Source organism: Crotalus tigris, unplaced genomic scaffold (genome assembly GCF_016545835.1).
Source record: "Crotalus tigris isolate CLP2741 ecotype Arizona unplaced genomic scaffold, ASM1654583v1 scf7180000021287.315228, whole genome shotgun sequence".
Classification (NCBI taxonomy): domain Eukaryota; kingdom Metazoa; phylum Chordata; class Lepidosauria; order Squamata; family Viperidae; genus Crotalus; species Crotalus tigris.
The window spans coordinates 207299-220740 of record NW_024098436.1 but is presented as its reverse complement, the minus strand read 5'-3'; the positions used below and the strand labels follow the sequence as shown (position 1 = coordinate 220740).

Genomic DNA, 13442 nt, shown 5'->3' with positions numbered 1-13442 from the left:
CAGAGGTCCAATTTTTTAGCTGGGGGAGGGATTGGTGTGACCAGCGGGTGCGCGCAAACGGAGGGCGTACCCCTGTGCTGCCTGCTACCCGGGCAACGGGGGGAGGATGCGTGCACGTGCATGCCGACCCATCGCTTCCGTAGCCCGATTCTGAACATCTCAAGGCCCAGGGCTTGGGGACCTGTTCTACACTCCTTGGGGGGTGCTAAGGGGAGAGACCCTAGTGGCACAGGCAGTTCAACGCCCCATGGGGAGGGGAGACCTCGACCCGCAGCTCCCCGGTCACCCGGGGAGCAGAGACCCACCAGGATCGCGAGAAGGGGGGGAAGGCACCGATAACTCACCGCGTTCATGTCGATGCCGTTGGTGTAAGACCAGGCGTGCTGGAAATACTCTTCTAGGCGCTGGCGCAGGGGGTTGGGGATCTGGTGGAAGCGGATGAACTCTCGCACCCGCAGCATCTGGGTGTGGTAGCGGGCGGTGCCGGAGTACAGCCGCTGGATGATGGCCGACACGTTCCCAAAGATGCTGGCGTACATCAGGGCTGGCGAGAAGGAAGGGAGACACCCGTCTGTGGCTAACACTCCCAGTGCCTGGAACGGGTTCTGCCTCGCCCACTGCTACTCTCCGTTCCCAGGCTCCCCTCAGCTCCCTACTACGTGGCACATCGGGGTAGGAACACTCCTTCCCAATCCAAGGGGTGACACGCAGCCCGCCGCCCGGTAACCCCGGGCACGGTTCGGGAAGGCTGTGCGTTGTATGCGCTTAATCCCAGCTCGTCCCGCCCGCCGCGGACGCGAAGCAGAGATGGCACCCATTTTTAAGTGGACGCCGCCTCCCCAACTGGGCCCCGCCCCTCCCGACGGGCAGCACTCACAGCCAATCAGCATGACGCAGATGGAGAAGATCTTCTCCGGGTTCGTGTTGGGCGAGACGTTGCCGAAGCCGACGCTGGTCAGGCTGCTGAAGGTGAAGTAGAGGGCGGTGATGTACTTGTCCTTGATGCTGGGACCCAGGTGCGAGGTGCTCGCGTTGAAGGGCTTCCCGATCTGCCCGCCCAGCGAGTGGAGCCAACCGATGGTCTTGCCCTCCATGTTGCCGATGGCGTACCAGATGCAGGCCAGCCAGTGGGCGATCAGAGCGAAGGTGCACATCAGCAGGAAGAGCACGGCCGCCCCGTACTCCGAGTAGCGGTCCAGCTTGCGGGCCACACGCACCAGGCGCAGCAGGCGGGCCGTCTTCAGCAGCCCAATCAGGGTGGTGGTCTGCGTGGGGAGAAGAGGCGGGGAGGGTGTGAATCTCCCGCGACAAGTCACCACGGCGAACGCACCGCGGCCAATTGGCCATGGTAAATAGGAGCCAGCCGTGGGCTGCAGCTGCCCAAAAAGCCAACACCGTGCTAGGCTGCATTAACAGAGGGATAGAATCAAGATCAGGTGAAGGGTTGCTACCACTTTACAAGGCCTTGGTAAGGCCACACTTGGAATACGGCATCCAGTTTTGGTCCCCACCATGTAAAAAAGATGTTGAGATTCTAGAAAGAGTACAGAGAAGAGCAACAAAAATGGTTAGGGGATGGAGGCTAAAGCATGTAAGGAATGGTTGCTGGAATTGGGTATGTCTAGTTTAATGAAGAGAAGGACGAGGGGGGACAGGATAGCAGCGTTCCAGTATCTCAGGGGCTGCCCCAAAGAAGAGGGAGTCAAGCTGTTCTCCAAAGCGCCTGAAGGCCGGACGAGAAGCAACGGATGGAAACTCACCAAGGAGAGAAGCAACCTGGAACTAAGGATAAACTCCCTGACAGTGAGAACACTTAACCAGTGGAACTCCTTGCCTCCAGGAGCGGTGAATGCTCCAACACTGGAAGTGTTCAAGAAGAGACTGGACAGCCATTTGTCTGAAACGGGATAGGCTTTCCTGCCTGAGCAGGGGGTTGGACTAAATGACCTCCAAGGTCCCTTCCACCTTCCACACTGGAGGTTTTTAAGAAGAGACTGGACAGCCATTTGTCTGAAATGGAAACGGGGTTTTCTGCCTGACCAGGGGGTTGGACTAGATGACCTCCAAAGCCTTCCAACTCTGATTCTATTCTATTCTATTCTTCTATTATTATTCTTCATTCTTCTATTCTATTCTATTCTGTTCTTCTATTATTATTTTTCATTCTTCTATTCTATTCTATTCTATTCTATTCTATTCTATTCTATTCTATTCTATTCTATTCTATTCTATTCTATTCCTATTCTATTGTAATTCTTATTCTTATTCTTATTCTTACTCTATTCTTAAGAAGAGACTGGATAGCCATTTATCCAAAATGGGATAGGGTTTCCAGCCTGAGCAGGGGGTTGGACTAGATGACCTCCAAGGTCCCTTCCAACTTTTATTATTATTAGTATTAGTATTAGTATTAGTATTATCATCATCATCATCATTATATTATCTTCACATCATTATTGTTGTTATTATTATCATTATCATTATATTATTATTATCGTTATCATTATTATCATTGTTGTTTTGTTATTAGTATTATTATCATCATCATCATGATTATATTGTTGTTGTTATAATAACTCGCCACGGGAAAATTTATCAATTCCGTTTAATGATTTAAAACGCGCGAAGAAACGATTTTAACGTTGACCGTTCACACTGCACTCGGTCCTTCCTTCTGCCTCCGAACGACGAGACGCAAACCAAGTCATAACCGGTAGCCGGCACGGGTTTGTCAAAAAGAGATCACGCCAAAACCGACCTTATTTCATTCTCCGAGAAAGAGACTGCACTAGTAGACCAGCGAAACGCCGTGGACGTAGTAGGCGTAAGACTTCAAGTAAGGCCTTTGACAAGGTAGACCGCAACCCTACTCCTGGATAAGCTAGAAAAAGGTGGAGTAGACAACATCCCACCGGATGGATCTGTAGCTGGCTGCCAAACCGTACTCAGCGAGTAGCTCTCAACGGCACTACATCCACACGGAGAGGAGTAAGCAGTGGGGGTACCACCGGGCTCCAAAAAGATACTCGACAAACATGAACAACAGGCCCCGTCCAACACGATGAGTTTCACGGTGGAGAAAAGCAAAGTTTTTACACTTAGGCCGGAAACCCCAAAGATACAAATAATGCAGATTGGGCGAGACCTGGCTTAAAAACAGCAACTGGGAGATGAACCTCGGAGTCCTAGTGGGCGATCTCTCAACCCTGAACCAGCCACATGCAGCAGCCGCCCAAAAAAAGCCAACACAATCCCGGGGTGTGTAAACAGAGGCCTAGGATCAAGATGGCGCAAAGTCTTCGTCCCGCTTTGCAAAACCCCCTAGTACAGTGGTTCTCAACCTTTCTAATGCCGCGACCCCATAATACAGTTCCCCATGTTGTGGTGACCCCCAACCACTTATACATCACTGGGTGCCAGGGGCGTGGCCAAAGAAAAGGGGGAAAAAATGGCGGACAGCCTTGTTTGGCGACCCCCGTGAAATGGTCATTCGACCCCAAATGGGGTCCCGACCCACAGGTTGAGAACCACTGCCCTAGTAAGGCCACACCTGGAATCCCGCAGCCAGTGTTGGTCCCCACATCACAAAAAAGATGTGGAGCGTTTGTAAAAACAAAATCGGAGAAGAGCAACTAAGAGGATCCGAGGCCCGGAGACTAAAACATACGAAGAACGGCTGCGGGATTTGGGTTTGGCCGGTCTAAAGAAAAGAAGAAGTAGGGGAGACAGGATAGCATTGTTCTGGTATCTGAGGGGCTGCCCCAAAGAAGAGGGGGTCATGTTATTCTCCAAAGCGCCTGAAGGCAGGACGAGAAACAACGGTTAGAAACTGACCAAAGAGAGAAGCAACGTAGAATTAAGAAGAAACTTCTTGACAATGAGGACAATTAACCAGTGGAACAGCTTGCCACCAGAAATCGTGGGCGCTCCATCGCTGGAGGTTTTTAAGAAGAGGCTAGACAGTCACCTGTCTGAGATGGTATAGGTTCTCCCGCTTGAGCAGGGGGCTGGACTAGAAGACCTCCAAGGTCCCTTCCAGCTCTATTCTCTTTTATATATATTTACATAATGATTCTTTTCCATAGTTTCGTTGAGATTAGTGTAACAACCTGTGGCGAGTTGTCACAGACCCCTCCCAGGGTCCCGGTCTTCGACGGGTCCACCCACAGTGTCCTCGACCCCTTTTTTCGCAGCTGTTTCCGCCCCACTAGGTTTGGGGTGGTGGTGGCAAGCAGACTGTAAGTGGGGGATTCTCCGAGGTTGCACAGAGGGGAATTCCCCACGTTTTCTGGCTTTGTGGACCGGCGGGGTGGGGGGTGGGGATGGTCTGGCCCGAGCGGCAGACACGTGCGCCCGCCGCTGGTGCAAACGGAGCGCGTTCACGCGCTCGCCCGCTCCATTAGCGCACGGAGGTGTGCCTGCATGCTCACTTGCCACTTCTGCAGACCGGTTCCAAATGTGTCAAGGGCCGGGAGTGGGCCACGACCCGCGGGGGGGGGGGGTTGGGGACCCCTGGCAAAGAGGAGGCAAATTGTGAAGCTACACCTTCGTCCGGGGAGCCTTGTCTGAGCCACAGGACATCTGCGGCTTCTCCCACCGGTGATGCAGCTCCTCCCACCGCCAGCCACCCCCCCTGTCTCCCCTCCAGCTGACAACAGTGGCTCTCTCATCCCCCCCCCCGAGGGCAAAACCACTCGCTGCTGGCCAGAAGGGGAGGCAGGCGAAGAGCCGAACCGCCCGTGAGTGCAGCCGATCCTTGCCGTCTCTCCGGGCAACCCGGCTCCTCCGTGCAGGCTGCCCGAGGGAACCGTGACGCCTCTCTACTAGCACGGCTTCCTCCGTTCTCCCTCTGGGACTGGCCTAGTTTCTCCCCACAGCCAAGGGGAGCCTGCGGGGGGGGGGGCGGAGGCAGCGATGCCAGCTTCAGCGAAGGAATCGTTTGGCGCCAAGGACCCGTTTTGCGGAGAGCGGTTTTTCCGCAGACCGGAGGGTGCGCGGCTTCGTGTGTTGCCTGCATCCCACGGATGGGGCTTTGCTGGTTTGTGCGGACCGGTTGCTGACATGCCGCGGCCCGGTACCGGGGGCTGTGGACCCCTGGTCTAGACGGCCAGCCGTACCAACAAGGTCGCCCCCCCCTTCCTGCCCTCTCGCTTGCCAGCTTCAATCTCGTCTCCCCTTTCTCGTTGCAGGCAGGCATCCAACCGATCCATTTTGGCTCGATCAATATAAAAACCGCTTGCCGTCGGAAAGCCAAGCACCTGTTGTCAGGAAGAACAAAAAGGGAACATCTGGCGTGCCAAAACCACAGCCTCCGTCTCGCCGCCTTCGCCCTTTCGGAGTCCCTGAAAGTCAAAGCCTTGCCCGGAAGCTCTCCAGGATCCTAAAAATAACTTTTAAAAAGCCAAGACTTTCTCAATTTTTCCTAACTTGACGCCGTATAGTTAACGCTCAATTCACGACAGCTTATTTCGTGACTGTTCAAAGTTACAACGGCGCTGGGAAAAAAGTGATTTAGGACCGTTTTTCGTCGTAGCATCCCCGCGGGATCAAGATTCAGCCACTTTATGACGGGTCGTGGCGTCCCGGGAGGGTCACGTGATTCCCCTTCCGCGACCCTCTGACAAAGTCAACGGGGAAGCCGGAAGTCACTCAGCGACCGTGTCGCTCGCTTAACAACTGCGTGGATTCCCGTCCGAAAAGTGGCAAAAGAGAGGTCGTAAAGAAAACGGGAGGAAACTCGGTTACGGACCGTTGCCGTATCCTAAGGTCACGCGATCCTCCTTTGGTGACCGCCGGACCGGCGAAGCCAATGGGGAAGCTAGATTCACTTACCAAGTGGGCGACTTAACCACTGTGGTAAGAAAGTGTCGTACAAGGGGGCCAAATTCGCTTCGCCGACGTTTCGCTTAGCCGCGGAAAAGCAGGGCTCCGCTTTACGCCGTACGTCGAGGACTGTTCGTACACTGTACGCTTTTTGTAAGAAGTGGCAAACGTGGCCGGCCATCAAAGGTTGCTCCTCACCCCGAGCAGGTTGAGACTTCCTCGCCGTAGGGCCCTCTCCCCTCAGCTGCCCCGAGTGTGTAGACACACCGCCCGCCCGTCCACACACATCCCTCCATCCACACACCCGGTTACCTCTTCCGAGCCGGAGCCGAAGATGAGCAGGTCGAAGGGGATGGCGGCCACCATGTCGATCAGGAACCAGCCCTGGAAGTAGTGGATGGCGATCTTGGCCGGGTGGCTGACCACCTCCTCGTTGGAGTTGACGTACGTGGTGCGGAAGTTGATCAGGATGTCAATGATGAACATGATGTCCACAATCAAGTCCACCACATTGAGTGGGCTGCAGGAGTAGCCGCAGGCCCGGTGGTCCCGCCCATCCTGGTTGTTCAGCAGGAAGGCGGCCGAGTAGGGGGTGAAGATGGCCGTGTAGATGACCAGCAGCAGGATTAGCCAATCCCAGACCGCCTTGAAGGGGCTGTAGTGCAGGATGGTCCACTTATGGATGCGGGGGGCCTGCAGCTTGTACTCGGGGAGCACATCGGCGCCCAGGGACAGCACCTGGTGCGGAGGGGGGGGGAGGAGGCAACGTGAGCAACTTCAAATTCAGCCCCCTCCCCCAGGGTCACAGCCCCGTCCTTTCCAGCCACACCCCAACTCTGCGCTAGCTCCCCTTTCTGGATGTGCCTCCCTCAGGTTGGACTAGATGACCTCCGAGGACCCTTCCAACTCTGTCATTCTATGATTCTGTCAGGGTCTCCTGCTGGAGCAGGGGGTTGGACTGGATGATCTCCAAAGTCCCTTCCAAACGATTCTGTCAGGGTCTCCTGCTGGAGTAGGGGGTTGGACTAGATGACCTCCCAGGTCCCTTCCAACTCTGTCATTCTATGATTCTGTAAGGGTCTCCTGCTTGAGCAGGGGGTTGGACTAGATGACCTCGGAGGCCTCTTCCGACTCTTGTCATTCTGTGATTCTGTCACGTTCCAATGCTTGAGCTTGGGGTTGGTCCAGATGACCTCTGAGGCCCCTTCGAACTTGGCCATTCTATGATTCTGTCAGGGATGTATGCTCGAGCTGGGGGTTGGACTAGATGACCTTCAAGGTCCCTTCCAACTCTGTCATTCTATGACTCTGTCAGGGTCTCCTGCTGGAGCAGGGGGTTGGACTAGATGACCTCCCAGGCCCCTTCTAAATGATTCTGTAAATGTGTCCTGCTGAAGCAGGGGGTTGGGCTAGATGATCTCCCAGGTCCCTTCTAAATGATTCTGTCAGGGTCTCCTGCTGGAGCAGGGGGTTGGACTAGATGACCTCCAAGGTCCCTTCAAACTCTGTCATTCTATGATTCTGTCAGGGTCTCCTGCTGGAGCAGGGGGTTGGACTAGATGACCTCCCAGGCCCCTTCCAAACGATTCTGTCAGGGTCTCCTGCTGGAGCAGGGGGTTGGGCTAGATGACCTCCCAGGCCCCTTCCCACTCTCTTATTTCACGATTCCTCCCAGGGGTCCCCGCTTACCATCGGCCATGTTTGGCCCCCCCCCCCCCGAGCCAGAAGCAACTGGCCAGGAAGTGGGGAGCGAGCAAATTATTAGGGGGGGGGAAATCTTACCCATCCTGCTCTGCTCTCAAAAGAGGCAGCCCCCCCCAACTCACCCCCCTCCCCGCCAGTCGGACAGAGGGAGGGAGCACGGGGGCAGTTGCCCCCCCTCCCACTCCCCCCTCCCTCTCCTGGAGCAACAGAGCCCGGCTGGGCCCGGTGATTTTGGCGCCAGACGGGCTGGGAAAACACGCCAGGAATGGGGGGGGGGGAGGCGAGCATGGCCGGGAGGGTCCCAAAGCCCAAGGCCAAAGATGGCCTCCCCCAGGTCAGACCCCCAATTGGGAGAGAGAGAGAGAAAGAGGGAGTGAGAGGAAGAGAGAGGGAGGGAAGGAGAGAAAGAGAAGGAAAGAAAGAGAAAGGGAGAGGGAGGGAAAGAAAAATATAGAAAGGGAGAGAAAGAGAAAGGGAGAGAGAGAGAGAGAAAGGGGGGAGAGAAAGAAGGAGTGAGAGAAAAAGAGAGTGAAAGAGAGAGAGGCAGAGAGAGAAAGGGAGATGGAGAGAAAGAGAGAGAGAAAGAGGGAGTGAGAGGAAGAGAGAGAGAGAGAGGGAAGGAGAGAAAGAGAGGGAGAGAAAGAGAGAGAGGGAGGGAAAGAAAAATATAGAAAGGGGGAGAAAGAGAAAGGGAGAGAGAGAAAGGGGGGAGAGAAAGAAGGAGTGAGAGAAAAAGAGAGTGAAAGAGAGAGAGGCAGAGAGAGAAAGGGAGATGGAGAGAAAGAGAGAGAGAAAGAGGGAGTGAGAGGAAGAGAGAGAGAGAGAGGGAAGGAGAGAAAGAGAGGGAGAGAAAGAGAGAGAGAGGGAGGGAAAGAAAAATATAGAAAGGGGGAGAAAGAGAAAGGGAGAGAGAGAGAGAGAGAAGGGGAGACAGGGAGAGAAAGAGAGAGAAAGAGGGAGTGAGAGGAAGAGAGAGAGAGGGAAAGAGGGAAGGAGAGAAAGAGACAGAAAGAATGAGGGACAGAGAGAAAGAGACAGAGAAAGAGAGAGAGGGAGAGAAAGAAAAAGAGAGAGAAAGAGAGAGGGAGAGAAAGAGAGAGAGGGAGGGAAAGAAAAATATAGAAAGGGAGAGAAAGAGAAAGGGAGAGAGAGAGAGAGAAAGGGGGTAGAGAAAGAGGGAGTGAGAGGAAGAGAGAGAGAGAGAGGGAAGGAGAGAAAGAGAGAGAAAGGGGGGAGAGAAAGAGGGAGTGAGAGAAAAAGAGAGTGAAAGAGAGAGAGGCAGAGAGAGAAAGGGAGATGGAGAGAAAGAGAGAGAGAAAGAGGGAGTGAGAGGAAGAGAGAGGGAAGGAGAGAAAGAGAGAGGGAGAGAAAGGGGGGAGAGAAAGAGGGAGTGAGAGAAAAAGAGAGTGAAAGAGAGAGAGGCAGAGAGAGAAAGGGACAGAGACAGAGGGAAAGAGAGAGAAAGAGGGAGTGAGAGGCAGAGAGAGAAAGAGAGAGGGAGAGAAAGAGAGAGAAAGGGGGGAGAGAAAGAGGGAGTGAGAGAAAAAGAGAGTGAAAGAGAGAGAGGCAGAGAGAGAAAGGGAGAGAGACAGAGGGAAAGAGACAGGGAGAGAAAGAGAGAGAGAGAGAAAGAGGGAGGAAGAGAAGGAGCAAGAGAGAGGGAAAGAAAGAGGGGGAGAGAGAAAGAGAAAGGGGGAGAGAAAGAGGGAGTGAAAGAAAGAGGGAAGGAGAAAAAGAGAGTGAAAGAGAGGCCGAGAGAGAGAGAGAGAGAGAGAGAGAGAGAGAGAGAGAAAGGGGCAGAGAAAGACAGAAAGACAGAGAAAGAGGGAAAGAGAGAAAATGAGAGTGAAAGAAAGAGAGGGAGAGTGAAAGAGAGGGAAAGAAAGAGAGAAAGGAGGAGAGAGAAAGAGGGAGTGAGAGAGACACAGAGAGAAAGAAAGAGAAAGAGAGGGAAAGAAAGAGGGAGAGAGAGAAAGGGAGAGAGAGAGAGAGAAAGAGGGAAGGAGAAAAAGAGAGGCAGAGAGAGAAAAGGGGGCAGAGAAAGAGAGAGAGAGAGAGAAAGAGGGAAAGAGAAAATGAGAGTGAAAGAGAGGGAAAGAAAGAGAGAAAGGGGGAGAGAGAAAGAGGGAGGGAGACATAGAGAGAAAGAAAGAGAAAGGGGGAGAGAAAGGGGGAAAGAAAGAGGGAAAGAGAGAAAGAAGAAAGTGAAAGAGAGAGAAAAGGAGAAATAGAAAGGGAGAGAAAGAAAGTGAAAGGGGAAAAGGGGGAGAAAGAGAGAGAAGGACCCAGAGAAAGAGAGAAAGAGGGAGGGAGAGAAAGAGAGAGGGAGGGGGGGAGGGAGAGAGGGGGAGCGAGAGAAAGAGAAAGAAAGAGAACGAGAGGGAGGGAGAGAAAGGGAGAGAAAGAGAAAGGGAGAAAAAGGGGGAGGAGCCAGAAAGTGAGAGTGAGAGAGTGAGAGTGAGAGGCATCCTCCCCGCTGAAGAGGGACACTGTGTGAAAAAGGGACACGGTGTGTGTGTGTGTGTGTGTGTGTGTGTGTGTGTGTCCGTCTGGATAAGCTGGGGGGGGGGAATGCCCCAGGTCCCTTTTTAAGCTGGGAGGGGGCAGCTTGGGGGGGGGGCAGAAGAAGAGATGGAAAAGTCCCTCCCCCCCCCAAAAGAGAGTAGCCTTTGCAGACACGGGGTGTGTGTGTGTGTGTCTTTGTGTGTCTCCATCTGGACCTCTTTTCAGCTGGGGGGGGCCGCAGCGGCGGAGGAAGTGGGCCCAGGGCGCTCTGCCTGCAGCTGACTCCCCCCCCGCCACCCCCCCCCCGCGCTAAAATTAGCCACTTTGCGCCAGGGCACCAAATTGGGTCAAAAAAAAGAAACTGCCGGCCTCGGGGGAGAGTGTGTGTGTTTGTGTGTCTTGTGTGCAAGCTCTTCCCCCCCCCCCCGCCCCCAGGCTGAGGGGGGCCCCTCTTTCGCACTCGCAGCCTGGGAGACAGAAAGACGAGCCCCCCCCCGTTTTTTTTTAGAGCAACCCGCAGTAACAACAACAACTGGACCCAGATCAGAATCCTTGGGAATGTTGTGTGGGCCCCCCCCCCCAAGAACCCAGGGTTGTCGGTTTGTGTGTGTGTGTGTGTGTGTGTGAGCTTCCAGATTTGTGCCCGTTAGGAAGGGCGGTCTCCTGTGGGAGACCCCTCCCCAGACCCCCCCCAAAAGGGGGCTCTCCTCCGAAACCCCCCCCATGCCCAGATTAATTCCAAGATTAATAGAGGACGGGGATGGGGGGGGCCTCCCCTCGTATCCTGTGAGCTCCAGCCAGGCCAGCCCCTCCCCTCCCCAGGCCCCGCCCACCAGCACCCCCTACCCCATTCCCTCCGGCAGAGAGACCCCCCCCCACTTGGGCCTTCCGGGGTGCCCCCCCCCAAGGCTGCCGCCGGGCCCTGGGGCTCAGTCCCCCCCCCCACCGTTCCGGGTGGGATGTCTCCAGATGTGGGAGAGGGGGTCCGAGAGGGAGGGGCTCTTTGGGGCAGGCCCCGCCCCCTTGACAAGATTTGTGCCCTGCAAAGGGGTGTGTGTGTGTGTGTGTGTGTGTGTGTGTGTGTTTCCCCTGTTGGGGGGGGGGAAGGACGGGTAGAGAACATCCCTGTCTACCTTTGGGGGGGTCTCCTTCCTGCCCCCCCCCCCGCAAGGCACAGCTGGCATTGCTCTGTGTGTGTGTGTGTGTGTGTGTGTTTGCCCTGTTCCCAGGAAAGAAGGACGGGTAGTGAACATCCCTGTCTATCTTTGGGGGGGGGGAAATCTCCTTCCTGCCCCCCCCAAAGGGCACAGCTGGCATTGCTGTGTGTGTGTGTGTGTGTGTGTTTCCCCTTTTCCCAGGAAAGAAGGACGGGTAGAGAACATCCCTGTCTACCTTTGGGGGGGTCTCCTTCCTGCCCCCCCCCCCGCAAGGCACAGCTGGCATTGTTGTGTGTGTGTGTGTGTGTGTGTGTGTGTGTGTTTCCCCTGTTCCCGGGAAAGAAGGACGGGTAGTGAACATCCCTGTCTATCTTTGGGGGGGGGGGATCTCCTTCCTGCCCCCCCCCCGCAGGGCACAACTGGCATTGCCCCGTGTGGGTGTGTTGTGTGTGTGTATGTGTGTGCGCGTGCGCGCTTCCCCATTCCCGTGGAGGAAGGGTGGGCAGAGAGCAGCCCTGTCTACCTTTAGGGGGTCTCCTTCCTGCCCCCCCCACAGGGCACAACTGGCATTGCCCCGTGTGTCTGTGTGTGTGTGTGTGTGTGTGTGTGTGTGTGTGTGTGTGTGTCTGTCTTTTCTCAGCCTGCTTCTGAAAGCATCGTGGGTCCCACCAGCCCTGGAGGGAGGGGCTGTGCATGGGGTGGGGTCATCTTCCTAGCTTGTTCTGCAGCTCAAACGGGTTGCGGGGTGTCCGTGAGATCCACTATCCGGTCCTTTTAAGGCAGGGCTCTCCAACCCCGGCCACTTAAAAGACTGCTGAACTTCAACTCCCAGAATTCCTTAGTCGGCCATGTTCCCCCTCCTAAAGCAGGATTGTCCAATCTTGGCCACTTAAAAGACTTCTGGACTTCAACTCCCAGAATTCCCCACTCCCGACTCCTGGGTGTTTTCCACCCCCACCCCAAGCAGCTGGCTGGGGAATTCTGGGAGTTGAAGTCCACAAGTCTTTTCAGTGGCCAAGGTTGGAGAATCCCGCCTTAGGGGGAACATGGCTGACTGGGGGAATTCTGGGAGTTGAAGTCCAGAAGTCTTTTAAGACCCCCCCCCAGTCTTAAAGGGACCGGATGGTGGATCTCTCGGAGACCCCCAAACCCCGCCTGAGCCTCTGGACAGCCCTGGAAAAGACCCCAGACACGAATCGACCCGCTCCCGCCTCTGCAGCCCCCCCTCCAATCAAAGGCTGGCTAGGGAATTCTGGGAGTTGAAGTCCACCAATCTTCGCCACTCTTCTTTGCCAGAGAAAAACCCGAAGCCAAGACTCGGATAGCTGGCAAATTTCCATACTGGTCCTTCGGAAGGGGGGGGGGAGGCTGCCCGACTTCCCAACGATCTAGTGGCAGGTAGTTCCAGAGACACCCCCCCCACATTCCGATCCACTTGATCCCAGCTTGGCCGCCGCCCACCCCCACCCCACTTCCACCTGCCGCTTTTAATTGGCCGATTAGTTTACAATAAACTTTATACTCCGTTTTATGGGTGAGGGGCACAGAAGCCCCTCCCCAAATTGGGGGGGGAGGTGGGAGAGGAGGCGAGGAGCAGCTCCTTTGTTTAAAACAACAAAAACAACACACACACACACACACACACACACACACATCCAAACACACAACCCACACAAAAACCGACAACTCAAGTGTTTCCTTGGAGACGATCTCTTTTAGACTGGACAACGGCCCAGGATGGGATATATCATCAACTTGACAGCTCGTCAACCGTCCGTCCATCAATGCCGTTGGGGAGAATTCCGGAGTTTGGAAATTCCCAGAAGGCTTTTCGGAGTTTCCGGGCAAAAGTCGGGACAGAGGGGCGGATTTTAAAATGAGGGTTTGGGGCCCCCGAAGGCGCCTGCTGTAGACCAGGTACCCATTGGGGGGGAGGAAGGAGGAGGGGGCACCCAGAGATCCTCTAGACCAGGTACCCGTTGGGGAGGAGGAGGGGGGCACCCAGAGATCCCCTAGACTAGGTACCTGTGGGGAAGGAGGAGGGGGGAGATCCTCTAGACCAGATACCTGCTGGGGGGTAGGAAGTTAATGCAACAAAACCACACAGACACACAGACACACACACACACTTCTACTTCAGACCCCATTTGAGAAAAGGCAGAAAGTCAATGCAACAAAACCACACACACACACAGACTTCTTCTACTTCAGACCCCCCCATTTGAGAAAAGGCAGAAAGTCAATGCAACAAAA

General features: G+C 54.9%; 1 protein-coding gene across 3 annotated transcripts in view; it reads right to left on the bottom strand.

Annotated features, from left to right (window-relative positions):
* Positions 1–13442, bottom strand: part of KCNH2 (potassium voltage-gated channel subfamily H member 2) — a 51674-nt gene that overhangs the window by 5624 nt on the left and 32608 nt on the right. For all 3 annotated transcript variants that reach the window (XM_039369851.1, XM_039369853.1, XM_039369852.1), the window contains 3 exons: positions 6136–6561; positions 878–1265; positions 345–544 (listed from right to left, as the gene is read on the bottom strand). In XM_039369851.1, coding sequence (XP_039225785.1) covers positions 345–544; positions 878–1265; positions 6136–6561 — 1014 coding nt within the window. The remainder of the gene's footprint in view (positions 1–344; positions 545–877; positions 1266–6135; positions 6562–13442) is intronic.